Source organism: Aphis gossypii, chromosome X (assembly GCF_020184175.1).
Source record: "Aphis gossypii isolate Hap1 chromosome X, ASM2018417v2, whole genome shotgun sequence".
NCBI classification, from domain to species: Eukaryota; Metazoa; Arthropoda; class Insecta; order Hemiptera; family Aphididae; genus Aphis; species Aphis gossypii.
Window position 1 is genome coordinate 45,903,053 of NC_065533.1, and position 27,635 is coordinate 45,930,687.

The window sequence follows — 27,635 nt, forward strand, 5'->3', positions numbered from 1 at the left end:
AATAATGATGAAATAAAATAATAATAATAATAATAATAATAATAATAATAATAATATAATAATAATGCAAATAATAGTAAATAAAGAAACAAAACAAATACAATATATAATATAATATGAAAACAACGTTTGGAAATGATACCTCTTTAATAAATTGTTTATTTAATTTCAAAAAAAAAAAAAAAAATATATATATATATAATAAAAGTTTAAACACGATCGATTCTAATATAATATGCCATATTGCATACGTATCGAAGGGATACATATGTAAACGGTATATTATAAAAAATTTAAATTTTATAGTAAACATAGATAATAATAATAATAATCATTATCATCGTCGTGATAATAATAGTTAATAAAACATTATTTTTGGAGTGCGTACGAAGAACAATATTATAATATTATGATGGAGTCATCGTTTGTAACTGTGTAATATATAGGTACAGTTTGCAGCAACAAGTTGTTCGTCAACGTCGTCATTATATATTATTATTATTACGCGTACTTATAACAATATTATATATATATTTTATAGGATCGCGATCGTCGGCAAGTCATAAGCATAATATAATATATATAATAATATTATATACGTTCAAATAATGATGATATAAATGATGATGATGACAATAATAATAATAATAATAATAGTAATAATAATAATAATAATAATAAAGATAATATAATAATAATAATAATAAAAAAAAAAATAATAATAATAATAATGTAATACGACAACCGTAGGATTTATCGGTCGGATGCGCGTTACACGTCACCTAAGTGACGGTGGCCGTCTTGGCGTTTTCCGTGTTGCACTTGTACTCGGTGCTGTTCCGGCAATAGTACTTTTTGTGTGCGATGAACGTTGACAGATAGTTAAACGATATGTCGCACGCTTTGCAGTATTTCGCGGTGATGCCGGGCCGCTTGTTGCCGACCGCCGACTGCAGTTGCAGTTGCGACTGCGCCGGAAGTTGTTGCTGCGCCTGCAGGTCGTCGGAAGTCGCGGTCGGCTGTTGATGGTGGCCGATGCCGGTGGCCGGTTCGTCCGCCGGAGGCGCAGCGGCCACGCCGTTGACCGACTCCTGTTTGACGACCACCAACTCTTTTGGCTCGTCGTCCACAACGACAACGGCGGTGGCGGTGGCGGCGGTGGATGACAGAGACGACGACGGCGACGGTGACGGCGAAGACAAAGCTGCGGCGGCGGCGGCGGCAGCGGTGGCAGTCTTAACTAGGACGGTCGACGGTACGAACGGCTTGTCAGCGGAGTCCGAAGTCGTCGGCGTTTTGGCACGTCCGTCCACCATCGACGACGCCGAGTTCTCGTCGATCAGACATGTCACGTAATCTTCTTCCTGTAATGTAAGCGGACAAATTTTTAAACACTTTACATAAATATAATGTTTCAATAAAGTGGCGTTTACTTATAAGAGAAGAACAAGACCTGCAGGATTCCAGGTCAATATATAATTGAATTTTATAACTCGTATTATTACGTGCGTGTTAGATATATGTATTATACTGGTATTTATAACGTAAAAAAAAAATATTTACAAGGAAGTAAAAAATATCGTCCATATAGAAGCGATGGTGTAAATCCATCTCTGCCGGGTTTACTTTAAATACGCGTAAATTAATTATATTTTAAGCGATCAATTTTTTTTATCATATAATGCACAAAAATTGAGTCGTAAAATAGTAACTTGCAAGTAATTAATAAGGACTGTGTAATTTGTATATTATATATATATGGGCCTCACCATGAGATCCGGAATCATACGCTTGTTGAAGTGCATGCGGATGTGCGTTCTGAGACCCCTGAGCGTATTGCCTTTGTACTGGCAGATAGTGCACACGAACGCCCGAATGCCGTTGTGGTTGTCCAAATGTTTTTGGGCGGCCGACGCGCTCGAGCACACTGCGCCGCACACCGGACACTTCCAACAGTTGGTTGGCTGACACTGGTGGTGTTGTGTCCCGTCGATGGTCATCTGCGGATAATATTGGTGGTTATAAACAACACAATATAATATTTGCGATTATTATTTTATAACACAATATATATATACTCTATAATGAGAGTTATTATATTTGTTTTCACTGTAGCGATTATTGAGTTTGTGGAGTCGTCTCCGGTCTTACTCAACATATCAAAGATCACCGATCAATACTTTTTCGGATACCATTTTAAGAATTTAGAAAATTCGAAGAAGATCAAAGTTAAACCTTTATAATATGTAATGGAAAAACGAAAACGAATGAAAACCTCGTTTTACCATAAAAAAAAAATGTCTTGTTTGCAAGCCTGGAAATACGCAGTAAGCTCTTCCGCCATCATTTAGCGATCCTAGCTCTATATGTATGGTAACAGATGCTGTACCCCCCCTTATCACTCAAAAATGATTTAACCGGAGTTTGCAGACACACTTACTTTGCATTTTGGACATTTTGACGGCAATGCAAGCGACGCTGCCTTGTTGTCGACCGATTCCTGCAGCGCCCCAGCAGTCCTGTTCGGGCAATAGAAAGTCTGGTGCGTGGTGAGGTTGTCGAATGACGAGAACTTGACGCCGCACGTGGAGCATATGAACTGGATCATAGGCGGCTTGAGCACCGGCGTGGGGCTTACGCTGTCCTTGGACGACTGCGGCGACGACACCGTAAGCGGCTTGGGCCCCGGCGATCCTTCGGGACTCGTCTTGTCCGCTTCGCCGTCCCCGCCGTCCGGCGGTGGGCGGGACGCGCAGTAGTGTTTCTTGTGCGCCAGGAAGTTCTCGTACTTGCAGAACACGATGTTGCAGCTCTCGCACTTGGACGGGCCCTGTTTCAAGTAGAACTGATGGTGGGCGGGCGGCATGCCGCCTGCACCGTCCTGCCCCGAGTTGGCGGCCAGCCGGAGCGTCATGTCGGGCGTGAAGTACGGCAACACGGCGGCCGGATTGAGGAGTTCGCCGAGGCCGCGGGGCTGTACGCCGGGCGGCATAGGGGCCACCACGGCCGAGGACAACAGCGACTTGTGCATGGCGCTGAATCTGTGATGCGGAGCGGCCGTCGGCATATGGTGCATCGCGGGATGCGGCGGCTCGCCGTTATTGCTGGCCGGTTCCTGTTTGACGCCGGACACGTGCAACAGGTTAGAGACGCTGAACTTGCCGCCGTTCCGGTCTGTTCCGTCGTACATCGGGATGAGCTTGCCGCTATGCTGCACCACGCCGTTGGTCGGCGGCTGCGGGATGTGGTTGCGATGGTGGTGCTGCTGTTGCTGTTGCTGCTGCTGCAGTTGCTGTTGCTGGTGGTGGTGCTGCTGCAGTTGCTGATTGTGGTGGAGGTGTTGCATCCCGGACCGGTGTTGTGGAGTCTTGTTGCCACCACCGCTGTCGCCGCCGCCGGACGTCGGAGAAGACGACGGCGACAGTATCATGCACGGAATGGACGGCGCGCACACAATGTCCTCCGCGTCGGTTACGTTACCGTCGCTCCGTCTGTTTTCCTTTTCCTCCTCGCCGTCCGTGCAGCCGGCGGCGTCCTGCGATGACTTCGATACGCGCTTCAGTCTCAGGTCGAGCGGCGACGACGGTTGCGGTGCCGGTCTCTTTTTCGTCTCAGAGCTGATCGACTCGGCTTTTTGAGGCTGGAACAACAATATAACCACCGTGTTTGTCAGTTAAAAACACTATTCGATACCGAATACACACATTTTAATATATTTTAAATATATAAGAGTTGTGAATTTGTTGTTTTCCACACACGCTTATGCCGTACATATAACAGGTGCCATTATGTCTCGTTATTATCTCGAGGGGAACAGAAAAAAAGTTTGAGATATAGAAAAATTCGAGTATTATTGTAGGTATAATGATAACCTTAAAGGAATTAAAAAAAATTGATAAAAAAAATAAAACTTTTTATTGAATATTTACGTCGTCGCAGCGTGTGCATTTAAAATTTACGAAATAAGTGTTAACGATTGTACAATGAGAATTCCAAAACATTAAAAACTCTCGATTTGAAATAGAAAAGAAAAATTAATTTTTTTAATTTATGGTTAAATCTTAAATATTATTAAATTTTAAAATATTAAAGAACCATGACAAAATACTTTAAATATTATAAACAACAAAAAATACGTATAAAATATTTATATACCTATATACTAAAAAAAAAAAAAATGTTTTAATGAAAATATTTAGAGATAATTTGCAAACATACGCAAAACAAAATTCTTGCTCTTTTATAGGTATAGAAATAATGTAAATTAAATTTTGATCGAAATTATCTCTTTTTATGATGCATAAATAACGCATATAAAAAAAAAATGTGATACATCGAATCGGCTGCTACACTGAAATAACAAGTTTATGGTATATTTGAATATTTCGCTCAAGACAAAGTATCAGTATTTTTCTCGTAATAATGTGTATATATTATATTAGTACAGTAACTCGAAGTTGCTGGTTTCGTACTTAATTCTGAATGTAGTCCAACTCTATCGTTAAACTAATAGTGGTTAATGATTATAATAGATACATTCGCCCACCACTTTTTTACATCGCTGCCGTATAAGTATCAGTGCAGAGTATAATATAATTATATTATAAGTTTTTATAAATTTACGCCAAGTAAATGGTTTTTATTATGTACTTACCGGCGAAAAGAATTCTTCCGGTGGAGACTGCGAGTGGTCTCTCTGTATGTTGTCGCTGTTGCCCATGTTGAATTTGGTGGGTACCAGTGCCTGGGCGATGGGCTGAAGCGTGCCGTCGGATAGGACGATACAAGCGGTGTCGGTGGGCGGGGATGGGCCTATGTCCGCCGATAGGGCGGACAGGACGCTTGCATTTTGTACGAGTGTGTAAGGAACTACGATGACAGGATTGGTGGGTAGTGCCAGGTAAGTGGGCACCACGCTGGTGGGTGACGGGTTGTTAGGCATAGGCGAACTGGACGGGGTTGGTTTGACCACGTGCCGCGTGTTGCAATAGTGCGTCTTATGTGCCTGGTACGTACGCAAGTTAGAGAACCGGATGTCACAGTTCTGGCAGTACCGGTCCACCACTGACGGGTCAGCATTGTCCGTCGGACACGGTGGCGATTGCACCAACACCGGCGATATGGAATGTATGCGCATATGTCTGTTCAGACTTACCTGAAAACGAACCGAAATTTTAATCACGATGTTCTAAAACATCCAGAAGGAATTCAATCGGTATACCGTAGGAGGCCTGAGGAAAATTTATCAGGGAGGGTTACGATTATATTAAACACCAATAAGTGCATTAAAAATATCTTTACTATAAGTCAAAATATCAATAAAATATTCATTTAAACAGTAATAAAGGTTAACATTTACAAAACTATACTTGAAGTCCAAGCGTGACAAATTTCCCGTCTTTCCCCCTTCTGGACGCCGTGCCCATGGTATACCATATAATTAACTTCCTGTGATTATATACGATATTATAAACATGGCTAGGGATTTTTATTATAGCTGTAAAAACTCTATAATGCTATAATTAACAATATTTCCGAAAAATATCAAAGTACCTCCTTAAATGTTTAAAACAATACTAAAGATATGAAATTATACAATTGTATAATTTATTATTCGTTCAAAATATACTATAAAATATGAACGTAAATGTATATTATAAAATATACTATACACGTGTAAAACAACCGTAAATCTAATAAAAATGAATGGGTAAAATAAACAATAATTAAAAAAAATTCTTTTAAATCAAAAATTTAAGAAAAACGAATTTAAACATAATATAATTAGTTTACAAAAAATTACCTATATAATATAAAAATTCCATATTATAATAAGTAATGTTTAAAATAAAGTTTAAAATATTGCTACTGCTCACACCAAATTTAACTTAGTCGGCAATTAATACGAATATAACAATAAATATATATAAAGTACTTATAAAAGTTCCTAGTATAAAACTTATAAAACCCTACAATTTTAATGTGATATTTTTAATTGTAATTATATGTGCTTATAGCTATGCATTTTAATTATTGGGATATTTTGTTTTTATTTTAATAAAGAATATTTTATCATAGATTTCGTCTGAGATATATTTTACTTTGAAACTGTATTTGATTATACACACAGGTTATGTTAGTATAATGTATGTATACAGAGCAATTCCTTTTTCCTAAACTAAGAAATAGTAGTAATAATAACTTAGGGTATATATATAGGTATATATATATAAGGATATTTTATTTATTTTAAGGAAAAATACTGGTTAGAAATATGATCGTAAGAAAATGTAAGACGACGTGTTTTTAAACGAAAAAAAATATTCAAAATGTCATCGAATTTTTAAGATATTGCCTAGTTGACGATAAAAAAAATCATTCTGTGTACATGTATAATAAGTTTATAGGTTCTTTTTCATATACATGTATAGTTTCCCAATTTTTACAACAGTTGTGTAAAAAGTATTACCTAATATTAATCGCCAACCACCACACTTATTTTCACACCGTGTTTTAAAATGTAAATTTAATTTGTGAATTATAATTGAAACATAATATCAAAAAAGTTATTCAGCGATTTAAAAACATGTGACTTGTATATTTTCTATAACGTTGAATATTTTAAATATTGACCGATTGGATATATATGAAACGTTTGCTAATATATCTATAACCCCATGCAAAGTCATCATGTTTCTGTTAATATTAAAATCGAAGATGATACCACCCAAGATATTGTTTTCTCTTTCACATTCGTTATTTAGTAAAATCCAGTTTCCTAAAACTAAAACAGATATTCTTAGAGAGGAATGAGTACATATAAATAAATTAACATATTTTAAAACGTGTTAATAATAATTAACTAATAAACTGCTATGATCTTATGTAATCATATTAATACTTCCATACGTAGGTATATAAAATAAATAGAAAAAATAAATTATATTGTTGTATTATAGTTTATAATTATTATAGCCACCTAAGTTAATAAATTAATTTGTATAAAATAAAATATTAATAAATTGATTTAAGTATATATTATGTGAAAAAAAATCGAAAAATGTTTGTAATTTATACAAATATATATTATAGAAGAGAAAAACAAAATGTTTACCGCTCTATATATATATATGTTTTGTAGTATGTAAATGCTTGCTGTAATATTAGCTTTAACTTTTAAGCCTTCAGTTTTGGATTTACCGAACGGGATTTTACTACGTTATTAAACGTGCGTGAGAAACCAAGATAACAGATCTTGGCATGTCGTCACGTATTTTATTTATCTTTAATATATTTTCTTTGTTTTCATTTCATTTGTGTTTCATAATTATTTTCGGGTCTAAAGAAATAGTATCTACAATATTATGGTGCATAATACTGGCTAGCAGACAGAGTATTTTTGAAATTATTACAACTAGAAAATACATAGCACAGCATTACTATTGTCTAAAATATTCATATTTGTAAATTAGTATTAAAATATCTATGCATTTAATCGAGATAAAAAAATAAAAAACTTTATTCTGTTCGTTACACAAATAGGGGTGTTTTAATTAAATTATTATCTACCATCAGTTTATATTTTCTCTATTATTCATATTGTATTAAAAGGTAATTAATATCTACCCATAATGGTATAAATATTATAATGTTTAGCTGGTAACAATATTAAATATGTGTTTATTATTTATCTCTAATATACCTAGCATTCTGTAGAAAATAACATTCTATGTAATACAATATTGTGCCTGAATTTAAAGTTTAAACGAAAAATGATTTCGGCCATTAATTTTACCTATATAACAATGTATTGTATGTACGAGACAATACGTTTGTATAATCAATTCATTAATTTAAAATACCACATGATTTTCCAAATTCACATTATTATTTGAAATCGATTCAAATACTTTTAGACTATAATTTATTTGCAATTTTTTATTTTGCAACATACAATTTTTAAAACCATATATATTGATCCAATCGATTTTTTTTACTGTAAAATTGTATGAATAATATTACAGCATTTTGCAAAGAACAAAAGCGAATAATTTTAAATACAATTATTACATTTACAAATTCTATATACTATAAATTTGTTTCAGTATTCAGTTAATAGGTAAATGTCATTTTAGTTTTTGAAAGAATATGTTAATTCTCTTTGATTAAACATGTGTGGCTTAATGAAAAAGCTCATAAATTTGCTACTTTTGATAGAGGTCATAAAAGAAACATAAATTGATAAGTTAACCTGAATATTTTTAATGAAATCGGGACAATTGTTGGATATGGGTATCGTTTTCAAATATACACCCGCAACTATACTTCGGTAGGCAGTAAATCTCATTTCTACGCATTTTTATAAAATTATAAATTTATATGACGAGTAATCTTTTAAAATGTATGGACTATAAAATCTCTAAATTTCACTATTTAAATGAAGTAAAATTTAAATGCTGTTGTTATTACAAGACGTTATAACATTTCTATATATTTTATATATTAATTTATTATTGAATAATTAATTAATCATATCTTGTTAATAAATGTCACATGGCATCAAGTCTAAAAATAAATGAATACGTACTTTTTTATCGGCGCTATATATACAATGAGGGCATTTGTATTGTTTTCCCGTTCTCATCGACTTGGCGGATGGTTCGACGGACGATGGACGGCTATCTGTATCATTGCCCATGGTCATCTCGTCCGATTCGATGACAATCGGCAACTTTACATCATCTGATTCTGAATCTGTTGATAAAAAATATTTAATAATATAAGTAAATGTTAAAATAATATTATGTAGTGCGGTAGTAATCTAGTAATTCGGCTGTCTTTTTATTTTCGATAATATAATGACCAAATAACTCAATGGTTTAGTCGGGGTGAAGTTCTTAGGGGACTGTAATGCTTCCCAAAATTTTAGCAGCTTACAAATAAAGTCAGAGTTCTTTGAGTATATACTACAGTGAAACTTCTATTTAACGAAGTCCGACAGGAAACAAAAATCGTATTATTGAGGCATTCGTTAAATAAAGTTAAGTAATTAACACATAATTAACAATGAATAAGGTCATGGTTTTCAAAAATAATTAATTAAATAGAAAATTTTGTTAGATGGAAGTTTCACTGTAATACTTAAACCATAACTATTTATTAAAATTAATTGAAATTTGTTCAAAAATTACTAAAAAAGTATAAAATACTTAGTTAAGCCTCTACCGTGAAACATAGTATTCTACCCCTTTCCAATCAAGAAAATCTTGGCTACGTCACTGAATGTTAATGAAATCTATAAACCTAACTGAAAATCATGATAAGTGGTATATATATTTTATTTATGAAAACTTCAAGAGAATGTGATTAGAAATATTCATTCTGGATAAAAAACAAAAAAAAAACATTAGATGATTACAACGATAATAATAATGGAATGTAATACATTATGATTTATGATTAATGTTATTTTTACGATACTAAAAATGTCTATGGTGTATTATACTATTATTTTTTTATAAGAAGTAATAACAGTATATATATGTACTATATTAATAATTTAATACATTTTAGATTCTGAGCGGAGCTAAGGAAGTAATGATTTTACAAAGAAATTTATTTTTTATTTTTTTGAGAACCACTTTTCAACCAGATGACTTGATTTGTTTGATATATGTGTATCTACCCATTTTCCTGTAGTAGTAAATTTTATCTACTTAATTGGTAATTTTTTAGTTTTAGAACATTATCTATTATCTATAAGAAAAGTAAGAAAATATAATAGAAAAAATAACAGGAAAGTAGTGTCAAATTCAAGTGTTGTTAATTTTTTTTAATTCCGAAAATATATCATTCTCAAATTTTACTCCAAGTACATAAACGTAATATAGTATAGTATAATTTAGTACCTATAAATATTTATAGTGATAAAATATTCACATTTTTTTTTCTGAATTTAGGACAGATATTTATTTTATATTTATTACTATATTTGTTTTTATAATAATATGATGTTATGTAATAAGGACTCAATCCCGGATATGTTTTTTACATAAATATACTTATAGACCATCAACGCTAACTATTGTACTTTCAAATTATCTTTATAATCTGATAAAGCTTCTAAAAACATACTTAAGGTTAAATTAAAATTGCATTAAATTTTCGCTTTTTAAAATTGAACTTTTAAACCCTTTAAAATTAAATATTTAAATAATCATGTTAATTCAACTTTTTTATACTAATCATGTTGAACTATAAGAACAAAATAGATTTCAAGTAAACATAACAAATTCAAATGTGGTCTCAACTTTTTTCCTGATAACTATTTTAAGTTATCAAATACAATAATTTCTTTAATACTACTATAACTCACATTTATTATCACATAATTACTATACATCAATTTACACAATATATATGCATACACCTAGAAAATTGCCTATATCGAACTCCTTAAACATGGTCGGTGCTCAATCCACTCAAACATAATATAGTAAAACTTTTGTTTTCATCAATTTTGTTTGCTATTTAGAGTAGGTGGATAAGCAAATGAAAACAATATCAAAATGTATGACGTATAAAAAAACGTTACACATAATTTTTATATTAGTATAGGTATGTATGATTATAGTGATTATACGTATTATTACTTAAAACAAAATCAGCTAGGTACTCAACGAGACGGCCATTTCCTACGGATAAGATAAACAGTAATAGTAATGTGTAAAAATTAAAAATGTACATTATTATAATAAAATATACTTAGTTAATCATTACGATAAAAAATATCAAAATCTAGCCATAAAAGTGTTCATTATTTAGAAGTTTTCGTATAAAGATTAGCAGTGAAAACGTTATCGTTACCGAAAAAATATCCGCTATTCAGAGGTGTCTATTAAGGGAGATTTCACCGTATATTATACATATATACATAACATAACACGTGTATCACACTGAAATTTTATCAGAATCATTTTTTATGTTGAATGACACGATAGAACACAATATATATTATACTCAATGGTCAATATAGTCATTGATGACAGGTACACTTATAACATATAAGTACTAATAAGCAATTACTGTACATCAAATCGAGTTCCACAGTTTTTATTTTCAATTTATGAACTCTAATAAACTTACAATACTACTCCGGTTGTGTATACTAATATTTTAAAATATCGATACGACTTTACCGTACCTGCAGTGAATCCGGAAGGTCCGTTAAATATACAAGGACTTTGAGATTGCACTACGATGCAGCAAATCTACAACAGGTGCTCCGACGAGTTTCTACGAACTCGAATCGTTTTTGTTTTTTTTACATAATGCAATATATTATTACCTTTTTTGTGTCTGCGTGAACAATAGTACGTCTGATGGGCGTCCAACGTGCTCAGCGAACTGAATCGTATCCCGCACGGGTTGCAAATGAATATTTGAATCGCTGCGAACAAATACACCACAGATAGAGTATGATGTCGTGAATGATTCGATTTATGATAACAATAATAATAATAATGATGATAACAATACGTAAGGGTATCCGGCACAAGCACGCAAGATCTATCAATATAGAATCAATAAAGAATATAGATAGGTTATTCTATCTCTCTAGGTTATTGGATAGAATATTCTTTACAGATCTTGACAATCGTGTACCGAATACGTTTATACTTATGTGTCATTTCGAGACTGAGTTTTTTTTTTTTTTAATTATTAACCATTTCACCTCAAGAACGATAAAGCATCTGCGTGGCTATACTATCAGTTCTTATGTAGAACATAATATTATAATACATGCATAATATAGGTATGCTTACGATTAAATTGCAACATTTGCCGATTATTCTAAATAATAATTATTTTATTATTCTTATAATTCTTATTGCCGGTTAATTTCGAAATAATATATATTTTTACAATATATAATATTGATATGTTCGCAAAAAATTTAATTTTTCAGTGTTTTTTTAATCGTAAATTCTACTCAAGCACTTATAGTGTAGAATATATCAAAAATTCGTGAACTAATTTTAAAACAATTAGTTAAAAAATACGATAAATCACTTCGATAAAAAAAAAACAGTAAAAAATTTGACCTAGAAAATTAATGTACCGGGTTAGATAGATATACCTGTGTATAAGTAAAGTAAGGATTATTTTTATATAATATTTTTTGTACTTGACTAAAGTATCATGTTACTCTATATATCTATATATCATATAGGGTGTCTTGGAACGTGTTATTTGTCTTCTTATACCCACTTATACTATATATATAATATACTTTTTTTAACCACTTTATACTGCATAAATTTAAATTATTAAATTCGAAAACCATAAATATTTTAAAATATGTAGTACCTTATTGATAAGTTGACATAATATATAAATTGGCTGACAGTATATGGAAATGATACTTTAAAATATAGGTACTATCAGTTTCTAAAAGCCGTCTGGTTGTTAGTACCAACTGGGAAAAAATTAAAAATTGAGCCAAATCAATTACATTTCAATGATTTCAAAGTTATTATTATTATTGTACCTACCTACATAAAAACGTTTCGAGTGAAAAACAACCACTCACCCTATAGTTATAGTTAAAAACTCCAGAATTATACACGATGCAAAAGATATTTTCTGCACTGTTGCCATTTAATTTTTTAATTTTATTAGTTTCAAAAATTATTTTTAAGTTTGAAAAAAACACATTAATACGTCAATAACGCATTTTAAAAGAATATAACTTTTTTTGTATTTATAATGATGATGTATCCAAATCTTTTTTTAATATTATAATTTTGTACTTAATTATAAATTACACAACAGCCAACAATAAATGGGTCTCACATCTCGTACGAATAAGTTATTTAAGTTTGTTTTTTACTATGTTAGAGATGTATTTGAATTTATTCTCAAAACTGTATTAAAATTGCCTATATCGAACTCCTTAAAAAGAGGATTTTTTCCTAAGAGTTTTCGAAATAGTATAATATTTAGGTAGGCATTTAAAAATATATATATTGGCCATATACATACCTCTAGGTGCGGTAATGGTGACTACGTTGTGAGTAGGTTCGCCGATCGCAGACGACGACAGTGACGATGACGAAGACGATGAAGACGACGATTCCGAAGATGACGCGGCTGCGGCGGCAGTTAATGTTCCTGATGACGGTGGCGGCGGTGGTGGCAATGGAGGCTGTGGCGGTGACGGTTTGTCCGCGAGCGACCATCTAGCTGGATCAGTGGCTAAATTCGGATTAAGTCTTAACGTTGGGTGCGAGTCATTGGCAGGTGGTGGCTCTTCCGGTTCAGGTCGTGATGGCGGCGACGGTTGTTGCTGTTGTTCTGCGTTTACCTCACATTTTGCTGTCACGTCATTACCGCTGACCACTTCATCATTTGTGGTCCATTCGCTATCTTCGCCGGCTAAAAATTTATAAAAGAGAAACGGTAAGTATTAATGTCTTACTAACATCCGCATAATAATATGATAACAATATAATATAATAATAATAATGTGTGTAATATATTGTATTATTATACATCAGGTCACATTTGAGGGGAGGGTGTGGGGTGCGCTAATGAAACATCTATATATGATATAGAATTTTATTTCGTATAGTTCGATTCCTTTTTTAATACTAAAATCGTACATAATATTTACTTAACCGAGAAAATTCCATTTTCCGAATAAATTCTCTAGGTGTTTAATTATTTTACATGTGGATTTATACGTGTAGTCTTATCAACACAAACTTCCTTCTATAGAATGCATGCACAGACATTAAATAATCGTTTACTGCACATCTAAAATATTCGTCTTTATTTGTGCGAACTGAGTCAACCACAGTTTTAATTTCAGGGAGTGGCAAAGTTCACTTTAAAGTAATTTGTAATTTTTTGATTATATCTATTAAATTAAAATTAATTCTAATTATATCTAGCGCAAATTATATCTAGGTAGGTAGTAGGTACACTAAGCCAATTTTGCTAATTTTCATAAAACTGAACGCGTAAACTGTGTAAATCAACCTTATAGTAAAATGGCTATTAAATGCAAAAAAATATTTTTGTTAAATTAATAACAAATAATCATAATTAATTTTGAGGAATTTAAAAGTTATTTTACTCTTAGAAAACTTTGGTGGATGCCTACCTATCTATGTACCTATATCGGTTTGTATAAGCCCCGTGGTATGCGCATTTAATATATGACACACCGTAAGATTCGGAGCCGAAGGAACGATCATTCGAGACTTAAACACACATTAATAACAATATAATTTTATAATAGACAGTGACGAAAATAAAATAGTATATTATTATTATTGTATCTACTTGTTGTAAACGCTGCAATCTGTTGGGTCGACAATTAGTAAGCCGTCGATATATAATATGCATTATAATAGGTACATGGAATACGTATAAACCGCGTTGGCTATTGTCTTGAAAGTCATCCAACCGGTTTGGTATTCAGTTCGACGATGATATTTATCTATTATATGATATTTTATACAAATGTTCGATACGCGAACGATAACACAAAAGTTTATCAGGATTTTCGTTTTTTTCTTCTTTTTTTCCACCGTTCTAAACGACACTAATATACCTACATGATGTATAATTTTTTATATATTTTTTTAATATATCGCAAAATCACGTTGTACTCGTACACAATATGGCATATTATACCTACTGATCGTTTATAATTTTTTTTTTTACGATATTTTTCGGGGAACTTCGACGGATATCGTGATTAGTTCTTGAACAATAGTCGATTAAAATTAGTGTGTGCGGCAAGGTACCTACGACATACGTATAGGTATATGATATTATGTATATAAAGTATTTAAGATGTTGCTTTAGATACGCGACGGGTAATCTAGATGATGGAAACTATACGCTAGACGCCGTTAAAAATCCATAAACAACTAATTAAAAACGAATTTATGTATACGCTGCTACGGCCGGTATACTACGATATCGTTTGGAATCTGTAACGTCAATAATATAATATTAATCGTAAATGGCGATTTTCATTAAGCTAATGCGTCGTCGTGGAATTTCTCCTTCGTAAATAATTGGTTGCCATCATTATGATCGAAATATAATTAATGAAACATTTTTGTATTTAGTTTACTATAACATAGTATAATGAAAAACAAAAATAATAAAAGTACAATAGGTTCAAATTTTTAAGTCTAAAAAATATGTATTTCTGTCATTCAAGTGTATAGGCGCTCACTGAGGCTGAAGAAAGACGGAAACTTATTGTCTAAATTCTCCTCCTTCCAACATGATAAAATTGATAATACGAGTATGAATAATAAATTTGATTATATTGTATATGTGTTATAATTTTTTTAGTATACTTATTAAAATTAATTTGCAGGTTGTATTTATATATAATAATACAAATATTATAGTTATTATATATTATGTTGAAATGACATTAAATTTTTATTTAGCTAAAACAGAGAGGAAATTTTGTTGAAATTTTGTTCCACGCCTACAATTTTGTCAATGGATGTTGGGCATTCATGCTTTTGTCTTTTGCAATCTTTCTAGTACCTATAGGACGATTTAAATATATATTCGGTACCTATTTATTATACGTATTAATTATTATACAACCCGTTAAATCAATATAATGAAACGTTCAATCAATAAATATAATATATATCAAAACGAATTAATTTTATGATGGAGTCGCCTGTAACAATAAACACGCATCGTATTTATTCATAATTTAGCATAATAATTGATGTTATCGTATACGCTAACGTATTGTATATATATACGGAAGAGAAGGGTTTTTTTGTACCGAGCTTGTCAAACCGTCCAAGTTTGGGATTAATATTTGTGCGCATAATTATTATCATTATGCAGCTGTTTCACTTTGAACGCGTTTCGTAATAATATAGACTCAGTCACCAGAAAAATGTAATCAAGGGGATTCAACACCGACCGTTTTCAAGAAGTTTAATGCATAGGCTTGTTTAATTGTCAATGCTTCAATGGCTACTTTAAACAGTTTAAATACTAAAATTCAATATTTAATAAAAAGTGAAAAATTATTTTAAAGTATTATAACATCATGATAAACTCAATTATGTATTTCAAACGTTTTATTCGTGTGATTATTAGGATAGTCAGCATAATTGGAATAAGATTTTTGGAAGAAAACACAACCGAAATTGAATCCTTTTAAAATACGAAATATGTTTTAAAGCGTTCCTATAGCTTTATAATATTATTATGACGATGTATTTAGAATTATTTTTTTCACAGCCGATTCGGTTATTTAAAATCAGTAGAAACATACGATACTGAATACTGATGGATACACCTAGCCGGTGTGTGTTTTTTTTTAAATTTTTTGTAAACATGCATATCAGCTACGACGACGATACATATATACATTATTACTATTATATAGGTAGGTAGGGCACGGGTATTACACACCGAGATAAGATAACGAGCGCCGACCGTGCGATACTATACGATGCAGGTAAATGCGTTAGGTACTACACAATAATATTATATATGTATATTATAACAACGTATGTGATGTATTATATTACTTGTAAGAGACGTTTTGGTATACGTTCGGTTTTAGACGTTTATTGTTTTTTAAGTGTTCGTTTATTTTAAATTATATTTTCAAACAAGCAGTATTGTTACTCTTTTGCCTTATCCACTCTCCAACACCCGCCAAACACGGTTTTTCTTTATTTTTACTTCAAGTGTTACTTATATTGTTATTTTATTAATATTATCTACCGCGCCGAACGCGTAAAGATATGGCGGACGATAAGCATTGAAATTTCAACGTCGGAAAGAAAAAATTAATTATTTTTGCGTTAACGGTAGGTATACACGATAATAATAATAATAATAAAATATTAATATGCATGCAATAATAATTCACTGGTGCGATTACCATGAATGGCACACGGGGATAGAGACCACTAACGACGACGACGGATACGCGCGATGTGGGACGATAGGAATGCGGTAGACTGAAAAAATTTTTTTTTGTCGAATCAACTAAAATAAAACGTTTTGTGAAATGCACATATCGCGTAAATAGTGCTTAAATAATTAGCTGGTACACGGCGTCTCCGTGTAAATTAACGCCGCACGTTATTACGATAAATGATTGTCATTAGCCATATACATAAACTACGCATTTTAACCTCGCACAACTGCATAAGATGTATTTTATCATAGTTCAAAACGCTCTGTCATCGTTTTCGTATATTTTTTTTTTTTTTGCTAAGAGAAAACTACAGCAGCATTTATGCGCGATATCCAAACGTATACACGATAGTTGCGCAGGCTAGAGGATTAAATCTACGTCCCTGACCTATAAAACTATAATGATACGACCGTTTGTGCGTGTGTGTGTTTTTTTAAAATTTATATATACACGATACATGTACAAATGGGTAGGTTGGGTTAGGTACGAATATAATATGTAAATCTGTATCGGCTATATGTTCACGGTGACAATATAAATAGGTATTTAAAATAATATAATACATAGTATATTGCGTATATACGACTATCCAGGCAGAATTCGCTGGAAATAATTATTCCTTATCGCAAATGTGCAGTATATTTGGAGGTGGGTAATCCTTGATACTAAACGTGTATACTCCGATTTGCCGCATCACAACCAATTTTCATCCCTATTATTTTAATCGGCCTATGAATTTTTTTTTTTGTAATAAATTTTATTCATCGACTTATAGTTACAAATGATATTGTGCTGACTAAGCGGGTTTTATAAAGTACATTTCAAAATCAACATATTCTTTCCGTCTACATAATATAATAATAGTGTAATTTATATAGAAAAAAAGAAACATTGCCTAATTAATATTGATCAAAATAAGAATTTCATTGAATAATCACGTGTGAAAATAAAATCGTTGTCTTGATATCCGCGAGTGATGATTATTAGGCCGAAATTTGTTGTCCCTATCATAATGCCGCTGTATACTAATTGAGTCCCTGAAGAGGAAAAAAATAATATACTAATTGAGTCCGGGGTTAGGAAACTAATAGTATACGAATTGAGTCCGAATATTATTTTGAGTAAAATATAAAATCAACGTATAAAAAAATTAGAAAAAGATGAAAATATCAAAGTATACAAGAAATTATATAAAAGAAAAAGAAATCCAACATCAAATGCAGCTGTTGCAATTAAACACAATAACTAGATTTGAATATATACAATGCTTATCCCATACATTTTTACCAATATAAAAAATGTTATTTTATCATTATCTACATTTATTAAATTATACACAAATTCGAAATTATTCATACTGTATTTTACCCCTATATTATTATACATTTATATTATAATATATAAATATGAAAAAAATATTTTTAACCATACCTGTAGAATTTTTTGAAAGTCTATAAAAATGGGAAGGAAAATGTTTTTTTTTAATTTGACGGGACTCGGTTAGTATTAAAACATGGACTCAATTAGTTTTATACCTAAAATTTCACTGGACTTAATTCGTCATAAAAGGTTTTACTGGGACTCGGTTTGTATGCAGCCCATAATGCTGTCACTTAAGGTGTGTGCCAAATACGACCATACGAGACCACACTGCGGTGAATTTTCAACAAACATTTTATATTTAATTATATAGGTATATAAAACTGATATTAGTCACAAGCATCTAGGAAAAATAATTATTTTTTTCTCGTTTAATAGAAAATAAACTATACTATAATATTCTAACATATAATAATTATACATATAGTATGCCTAAAATAACCTAAAAATAACTATATAACTACCCTCCTACACATATATATTATATTGTATATTTATCTTATTAAATTTCTTACGACATGCTCTATAATATAACATAATAATAATATGATACATTCAATATTATCGACTCGATTTTATAACACGTAGTGAAATAATGGCCAATAAACATTTTATTTTTATACCATATAGCTACATAGTATATATACAGTCTATGTTTTACTATAGGTATGTATTATATCTATATATTTATCAACTCGGATAAATCGTAGAAGAGCCAGTTGAAACGTTATTAGTTTATTACCACTACTGGCACCACTTACTATACGTATATCTGTGTATATCCAGTAATATATTATGTAGAATATTATCCACGTGTGTGTCATCTGGTTCATTACAAATCGTAGCTTTTATCATTTAGTTTTGGAATACTTAAAATCGAAACGAACCGCATCTATAAATCACGTGAAATGAGGAGTAAGAACCCGCACCACGACGACTCGCCCACAGTGTATATGTATATATATAATATATTAGTATTATAGTGTTTTTATATGGTGGCGACCGGCTTATCCACAAACCGTTATCGCGCAGTCCTTCTTAACTGCTGCCGCCGCGTGATATTAGTCCGAGTACCTATACAAAGTATTACAAAATTGTGTCGGTTTTCGGGATAGGATAGGTGATTGCCCCGAGAGAAAAAATACCATTTGCTGCTAAAATCATAGAAATCGAATTCCGGCTAGTTTTTTTTTTTAAACCACTCGAGTCGATCTCCACATAAATAATATCATTAGCTCTTTAAAAACATATTAGTAATATAGCATTTTAAATTATCGAATAACAATTTTAATAATATTCTAACGCAAAACACACAAGAATGTGCACTTGCCATGGTACATATAGGACATTTTTTTCTAAGAAATTGTATTTTTTGAAGTCATAACGTGATAATAATATTATACACGACGCTACATATTATACTTTTTATTAATTATTAAATCGTTAGGTATAGTGATTTTTTTCTCGTTCCGAACGACACATATCTATATACTACAATAATAGAAAAGAATATAATCTGTGTCCTGAACTCTCGAACTGACGCGTGGGGTCCAACTCATTTAAACGTTTATTATTGTGTATCCTGTCATAAACTATTATAATATTATAAGCCATATAGTGTGTCGTGTATGCATGTTAAATCACCCATCAAATAATATATACACATTATCTATGTATAGGCGCATAAAGATCATACATCGTAATAAACGTATTATATATATTATATATTTTTATTATTATACGTATTAATATGTTAAATATGTAGTATAGTATGGTATACCAGTTTAAGTAGTCGTAGGTACAACATATACATAAGCGTGGTTCTATATCTCGAACCGAGTGAGTTGTAGATAAGCACCTCGTGGAGGGATGGGCCGTATACCCAACAACGGTTTCGGAATTTAAAAGCCGTACACGGACAATCGTTATACGTAAAGAAAACCAAATACTAACTCAAAACAAATATTAAATAAGGTACCTATATTCCACTTAAATACACATGCATAGACGGTTTCGTTAATTACTGAAAAAAAATACAAACAGTTTACATGATAATAAGATTACGATTGTTCATCGATAATACAATATAATATTCTTATGAAATCTCCGAGCATTCAAAGTTAAGTTTTTACTATGTGGAAACCACTGAAATGGGGCGCAAATAAAAAAATTAATTTATGTTCGAATTTCAAAGCGTTTTAAAAACGCTCTCACGTGTTGCCTGCGACGCCTTACAAACGCGTAAAATATACGATATTAATATTCGTTCAGCAGAATTAATTTTGTGTTTTCAACTACACACTACGTGTATTATAAGAGTAAATCAACAGTGAAAGTGTTATCAAACTTAAAGTTAAGGACAGATATTTTATTATGATTTACCTACATACATACAACTATATATACGCGTACTATTTATGAGTATAAATCGCTAAGTTTGATAATATAATAGGTGAAATCTCAAATTTGCAATGTTTATAATATGAGGAACAGTGTTCGGGTTTTCTTGATAAATATCGTACTAACAAATGTCTTCGTACCTATATGCATTTACACTTTATTTATATATGCACAACTTTATACCTAACGAGTCATAATATTATTTTGAAATCTAATCCCAAACGCGCCGACGTGTATAATATTATTTTAAATACTAAAACGTCTGGCCACGCCACCGTCTATTAGGTAGGTAGTATATACACACATAGTGAGTACCTACATGCACTGCGGTCGTGTAAAACAGTCATGTCGGGAGGCATATTGAATATATACTTATATTATACATATATATATATAGGATAGTCGAGCTTATACGTATTTATCATTATTATTATTATTATTATATACATATACGCGTGTACCTATATAATACATAGAGAGGTATACGAAACACGTTTTGCCGATTGCGTGTTGGCGTCCGTAGATAACCGCGGCGGCGCACATTAATTTTCGAATTTCCGCGCGCGTATTCGGGCGGCGGCGTGGCAGCGGTGCGTTTCGCGGGGCGAGAGAAGCGACGACTCCTCTTGTGTCCACGTGCACTTGTTAAACGCTGTGTATACAATAATATTACGTCGTCCGCTTGTGCGTATTACTGTATGCTTGGACGGCGACGACGACGATAGGAGAGGAGATCGTCGACGACCGATATCGGTCAACGGTTTTCGGGCTGCCGCCGCCGATACGTACGAGAGATTACGACGAGGCGGCGGCGGCGGTCCCGCAACATTGTTATGTAACGTACTATATTATACACATATATATATATATATATTATAATGCAGTGTGTATGTGTATGTATATGTATAGGTACCTCTTCGCAAACGCGATAATCGAATCGTGACAAAACCCTCTGTAATTAGCTCGGAACTAACTATATACTTGTCCGCCGTGCGCTCGTGTAAGTGTGTGTGTGTGTGTGTGTGTGCGCGAGAGAGGAGAGATAGAGAGAGACGCGAGCGCGAGCGCGCGATAGAAACGAGTCCTGTAATAATAATAATGATAATAATATGCGTTATGTATTGGACTTGGTCGAATATATATTATGTTGTTGCGAATGAGAGGGACGACGACCGGACGCGTTTTTTTTCCCGTCGGGGGATGTTTTTATACACAGATACCAAAATGTACCTACTTGCCTAATAATATATAGGTATTGCTGCAATTTAAAACGGGGCGATTCGCCAAAAGCGTTCGCAACATTTTTATCCTTCCGTAATAATAAAATAGACGTTTTTTTAGATTTCGGCTTTAATAACGCTCAAAGCGAATACATTTTCAAATACTTTGACTTAAAACACAATAGTCTTGTAGCGATACAGGCTTCATTTTTTTAATGTGAGCCACGATTTATCGTTTTTACTTTGGTGATTTTTCAAATTTTTGACACGAAAAAATTAAAATAATTAATATACAATTAAAATAATATTAAGTAAATATTATAATATATATTATGTAGTACTTAGTTTAGTATTATTTATGTATATATACTCGAACAATTTTTTACAAATTATAAAATTGTAATAAATTATACTAAATAGTTATAATTATTATCACTTTCAAATCATCATGATTCTGATTCGCACCACATATATCTAAACCTATTATTATGAACTATTATCCTTACATAAAAAAATGAATCAAAAATAATAAAGTGAAAAGAATTACAAAGTGAGTATACTTAACGAATCACTCTGTGTAATGATTGGTTGCGTTTTTCTCGAAGAACAACAAGAAGAGAGATGAAAAATAGATACCTATATACGTCCTACTTTGCGTTGAATTAGTTTCTCAGTATTGCTTTTACAAATACACTACGAAATTCAGATCTTTTGTTCCTTGTCACAGATTGAAATAGAAGTATGTTTTATCGCGAGTTTTTTTAAAACAAAGCAAATAAAAGAATACAATTTCCATAGTATTAAATTTCTTTGTTTTACCCCGCAATATGTTTTTTATAAAGCTTTTTTAATTATTCGTCATTTGATTATTTTTGTGTTCGCAAATTATTGTTTTATGTATACTCATTAGTTATTTTACTATTTTTTTTTTGGTAATATACTTTGGTTATATACTTTATTTAAAGGACTTTGAATAAATAAATATAATATGTATGAATAGATATATTTTTTAATTTACACATTGCTTCCTTTTTTCTTTTATTTTATGTATTTATCACTGAATAATGGAAAAATAATTTTGAAAAGAGATTTACTCAAATCATTGTACTATAGTTTATAAGGTATTGCGTTGTTCGTCAATGCAACTATAATAATAAATGTATGTTATGGAACTATTCATATGATGTTATTATGCATTCACGATAGCTTGTCATATACTACAATATTAATCAATTTGAGATATTTTTACACGTCCTTCTACATAATCAGTATTCATCTTACCCGCTCGTCGTTGAGTTTGTCAAAAATTATTTTTCATCGATAAAATTACCGTTTAGTATGGTGCAGATTACGTTGTGGCGTTTAGAGCGATATGAATACGTAAGACCGGTACAAAAACTTTGCCTAACTTAAAATAATAAAAACAAAGTTATGTCTGTCTGTATAGAGGGTGAGATGATGCACGATGATTCCAGCGAAGGATATCATCTTCATCGTCGTCAAAAAAGTTTCCATGGTGGTAGGAGAAACGTTAAAGTCGTATAATACGATTAAGATAGTTGCTGCGATACATCATAATAATAATAAATATAATGCGTATAATATACAGACTATACCTACACTATACAGCTATTCAACAATATAGGCAAAATATATAGGTACAGACAGGGATATAATTTTATTTCAATGAAAAATCTGGAGATGCTGAAACCTTCTATAAATTTCAGTTGTAAAAAAATCTCATGATCAGGTGTAACATATAATGATCAACTTCATCAACCCTCCCCCTCCGGCCATCTAAACATAAAGTAATTTAATTTTTAATAATGACTTTATACAACTATATTAATTTATATTTTTAAAAAATAGGAACCTTCAACCTGCATGTACGGCATACATTTAAGGACGCCGATTTCAAACACATTCCCAATCGTCACACTTCACAAGAAATGCGTCTATATAATTCAACGCAGAGCGCTTAAAAGTTGTTTCAAACTTTACCAACACCTTGTTTGTATAATATCTTACGTATTTGGGCATGTTTACGATATTTATAGAGTATCGGTTAACGTCACATTTTTTAGCGTTTATCATCATAATATTTGTGTATGTTACGCGGAGACTGCACACTTACGCATATATAATGTATAATAATATGTACAATATATTTATACAAACATAAATATTATACGTACACGTGCCACACGCAAATGATATGCTGTTTGCGTAATCAGGTCGCTATTATTTAGTTTTGCTTAGGTAATTGTTTATTTTTTTAGATGTAGGCGAATTTTTAGACTTATACAAGTTTGTCGGTTCGTTAATATTATACTCGCAGTAATACAGTCAATTGAAAAAGTGACCGACCCTGTTTGTATTGAATACGATATTGTTTCTGTATCTATAGATAGTTTTACCGTGGTCAATAACCTATAATTTAACAATTATAAGGCTTCAACATATTGATGGTATAATTAAATCTATTAAATATTTGACAAGGCGAAACATTTGCGACTTTTGATAATATAATAAATACCATTCAGTATTAAGGTATATATAGACTTTTATTAACTTTTATTTACGAATGGATATTATCAAAGTAGGTACAATTAATAAATTAATAATTAATTTAAATAACCCTGAAATATATGACAAATTTATTAGTATAGGTACCTATTATTATATTATTATTTTTGTTCAATAATATTTTTAATATTCATTAATTGTAAACATTTATAGATGTAAATAAATTGTCGAATAATTTAAATTTTACAAACATTTTTTCTTATCAAACTCTGATTAACATATCATAATGTGTGAGGAAATAACACTCAATTATTCACTGTAAAAAATATAAAAGTAATATCTGTATTCGTAATCCTTATACAAATAAAAATATTGTATTTATCGATATTCGATATAACAAAATAACAAAATGAATTGTGAACTAAATTTCTGATGCCATTAATATTATACATTTGATTTTAATATATGATACTATACTCAGTACACTCATATTAATTTACTATGTGGGTACCTATTTAAATTAATTTAAAATATTTGCATTTTGAATTACTTGTTTGTTTAATACTAATAATAATATAGGTATATGTATTATACTGGAAAATAAGTTATCATTTATTTTAATCTCAAAATTCCGTTAGTTCTCATGATCGTGACACCCACGCGTGAACGAAACCATGATTATAATGAATAGGAAAAAATCTAAACGAATTTATTTTAAAAAAGAGCACAAAATGTAGGTATATATATAGGTGCTTTTGGCGAATGCGGATATATAACGACGATATTATACGTTTCTAGGGTCAATGATTTATTCGACGTAAAAATATTCGATGCACATACACAAAACCGAGTTTTTATAATAATATTATACTATGAAACATTAAAAATATAATGGTGTTTTATTTATTTATTTTTTATCGAACTCGCAGATAACAGGAAAAACGAAATGGGTTTCTCTTTAAATGCTTATAATAATATAATCTTTAGATTTTACGCGCATTATTCGAACACCCTGAGTTTAAGGTTATAACAGGAAATTCGAAAAATTACAGACAGAAACTATGAGTTGGTTCTTCGGAGACGCTAATAAATACTTATTATCTGATCTCAATCTCCTGTTTACCGTGTTGGAATCCTTTCACACACATAAATGTATTATCGCCGTAGCAGCGCGAAAGGAACGCACAGATAAAACGTCGGTTATCTAACTGTTATCTACCCTACTAAAATGGTGTATGGTGTATTGGACGGAGAAATGAGTTTAGTTGCATTATGGATTTTGTGTGTGGCCATTACAAATGAAATGTAGTGGGAGACTATCTCACGTCAAAACGCGATTGGTATAGGTACACTATATATTATAATTTGTGTGTGTGTGAGAGAGTATTACGCACCACAGTCGTGTATAATATAGATTATTTTAAATAAATGTTGGATTTTTGTGTAGAAGTCGTTTAACGATTACTCATAAAAAAAAAAATACTAAAAAGAATTAACGAGAAAAAATCTATTCATAATTTCGTGATACGGGCGAAATCATTGATTTTCAATTACCTACAACTGAATACCCATTAAATCGATCGACAATGTGCTTATACACATATATGACGTACAATAATATTATGTAAATACAGGTTTAAATATTATATTATAGGTTCCGGACTAATCGTATAAAATTAAAGTTAATTTTTTCATGTCGTTTGACGGAAAACGCATACTTACCTACTGAATTGTATAAGTTGTTACTCGTTATAATATAATATGTACAGTTATTATGTTCATGAAATGTTTCATTGAAACAGTGAAAGGTTTTTGATTGGAAATCCGACTACGTTTTGTTAGGCAAAAGTCAAACACAGTTAAAAATATTACATCTATAGAATTATTATTGATGATTGTTATCAGAGTTATGGCTCCCTATCTTGACTCGACCTCGAAGTATAATAATTTATATCGTTCTATAATCGGTCAAATCTTATCAGTGGCATTTGGAATTCGGCCGGCTGCCGGTGATATTTTCCACCTGACTTATCAGTTTTTTCCCAGTGATATAGTAGCAGCGGGAAGTTTATCGGTTGTCGAAATCAATATTAATAATCGACTTTATTATATATTATATACACCTACCTATCGAGTCCATTATAGTTATTATTTTTTTCTTCGATTGGTCTGTCTGACAATTAAAATTAACTATGCACCCAATTTTTCACATAATCCTAACGTAACAAGGAGTGTAGTATCAAGTTCTCAGTATAACGCTTATAAATTAAACATATGAATTGAAAATGTAGACTTCCGCTATCCGAGAGATATTCATTGAATTAAACGCGAGGTAAATTAAAAATTATATGTACCTCTAGTTAACAATACATTATTCATTATATTTATTCATTAAATAAATACTACGTATACAATAATGTACATTAATGGTCAAATGAGAAATATTTTACAATATTCTTCACACTATACTAAAAAGCAATTATATAACTATCGATAATAAACCTTTTTTCGCAGTTAATTGTATTTATACTACCTATTTGATTAAATATGTATATTATATTTATAATATAACACGTTTTATACAAACATTTTTTAAATACGAGATAAATAAAAATATATTAACATATTAACAGTTCATTCCATTTTGTGTGACTAATTTGTAATGTATATCGTTAATTAATTATTATGAACTATGATTAAATGTGTTAATATTTTTACATATTTTATACTTAATAAATAAGTTATATAAAACGATCTAACGATTATAATTTATAAACTCAAAATCAGTGTTTTTGTTTACACCTTAACGATATTGTTAAAACACGGCACCAGCTGTAACGACTTAGTATCATAAAATAAAATCGTAGTCAAACAAAAAAAAAAAAAGCGAAAATAAAACGTAATGTAAACATTTCATTTTCGAGATAATGAGATGTACAAACAAACCTCTTGTTGATTAAGCAAAAAATAATTGAATCATCTAATTGAATATTAAATAAATAATAATGATAATAGTAATAATAATAATAATAATAATCTGATGTCAATGATCATAAATTATAATATTATCATGATACCGCATGCAAATTGGTATTTGAAAAACAAAAATCGATTGT

At 31.2% G+C, this 27,635-nt stretch overlaps 1 protein-coding gene across 2 annotated transcripts in view; it reads right to left on the reverse strand.

Moving 5' to 3' along the window:
* Positions 1-108: 108 nt before the first annotated feature.
* The window catches only part of LOC114125504 (zinc finger protein ush-like), a 97,960-nt gene continuing 70,433 nt past the window's right edge, over positions 109-27,635 (reverse strand). Inside the window, exons 2-8 of one of the 2 annotated variants that reach the window (XM_027989182.2) lie at positions 13,045-13,437; positions 11,348-11,449; positions 8,588-8,754; positions 4,655-5,155; positions 2,441-3,640; positions 1,770-2,000; positions 109-1,364 (exon numbers count right to left, since the gene is read on the reverse strand). In XM_027989182.2, the coding sequence (XP_027844983.2) occupies positions 783-1,364; positions 1,770-2,000; positions 2,441-3,640; positions 4,655-5,155; positions 8,588-8,754; positions 11,348-11,449; positions 13,045-13,437 (3,176 nt within the window). In that variant the 3' untranslated portion in view covers positions 109-782. The remainder of the gene's footprint in view (positions 1,365-1,769; positions 2,001-2,440; positions 3,641-4,654; positions 5,156-8,587; positions 8,755-11,347; positions 11,450-13,044; positions 13,438-27,635) is intronic. The other variant, XM_050208158.1, reaches the window with a different exon arrangement.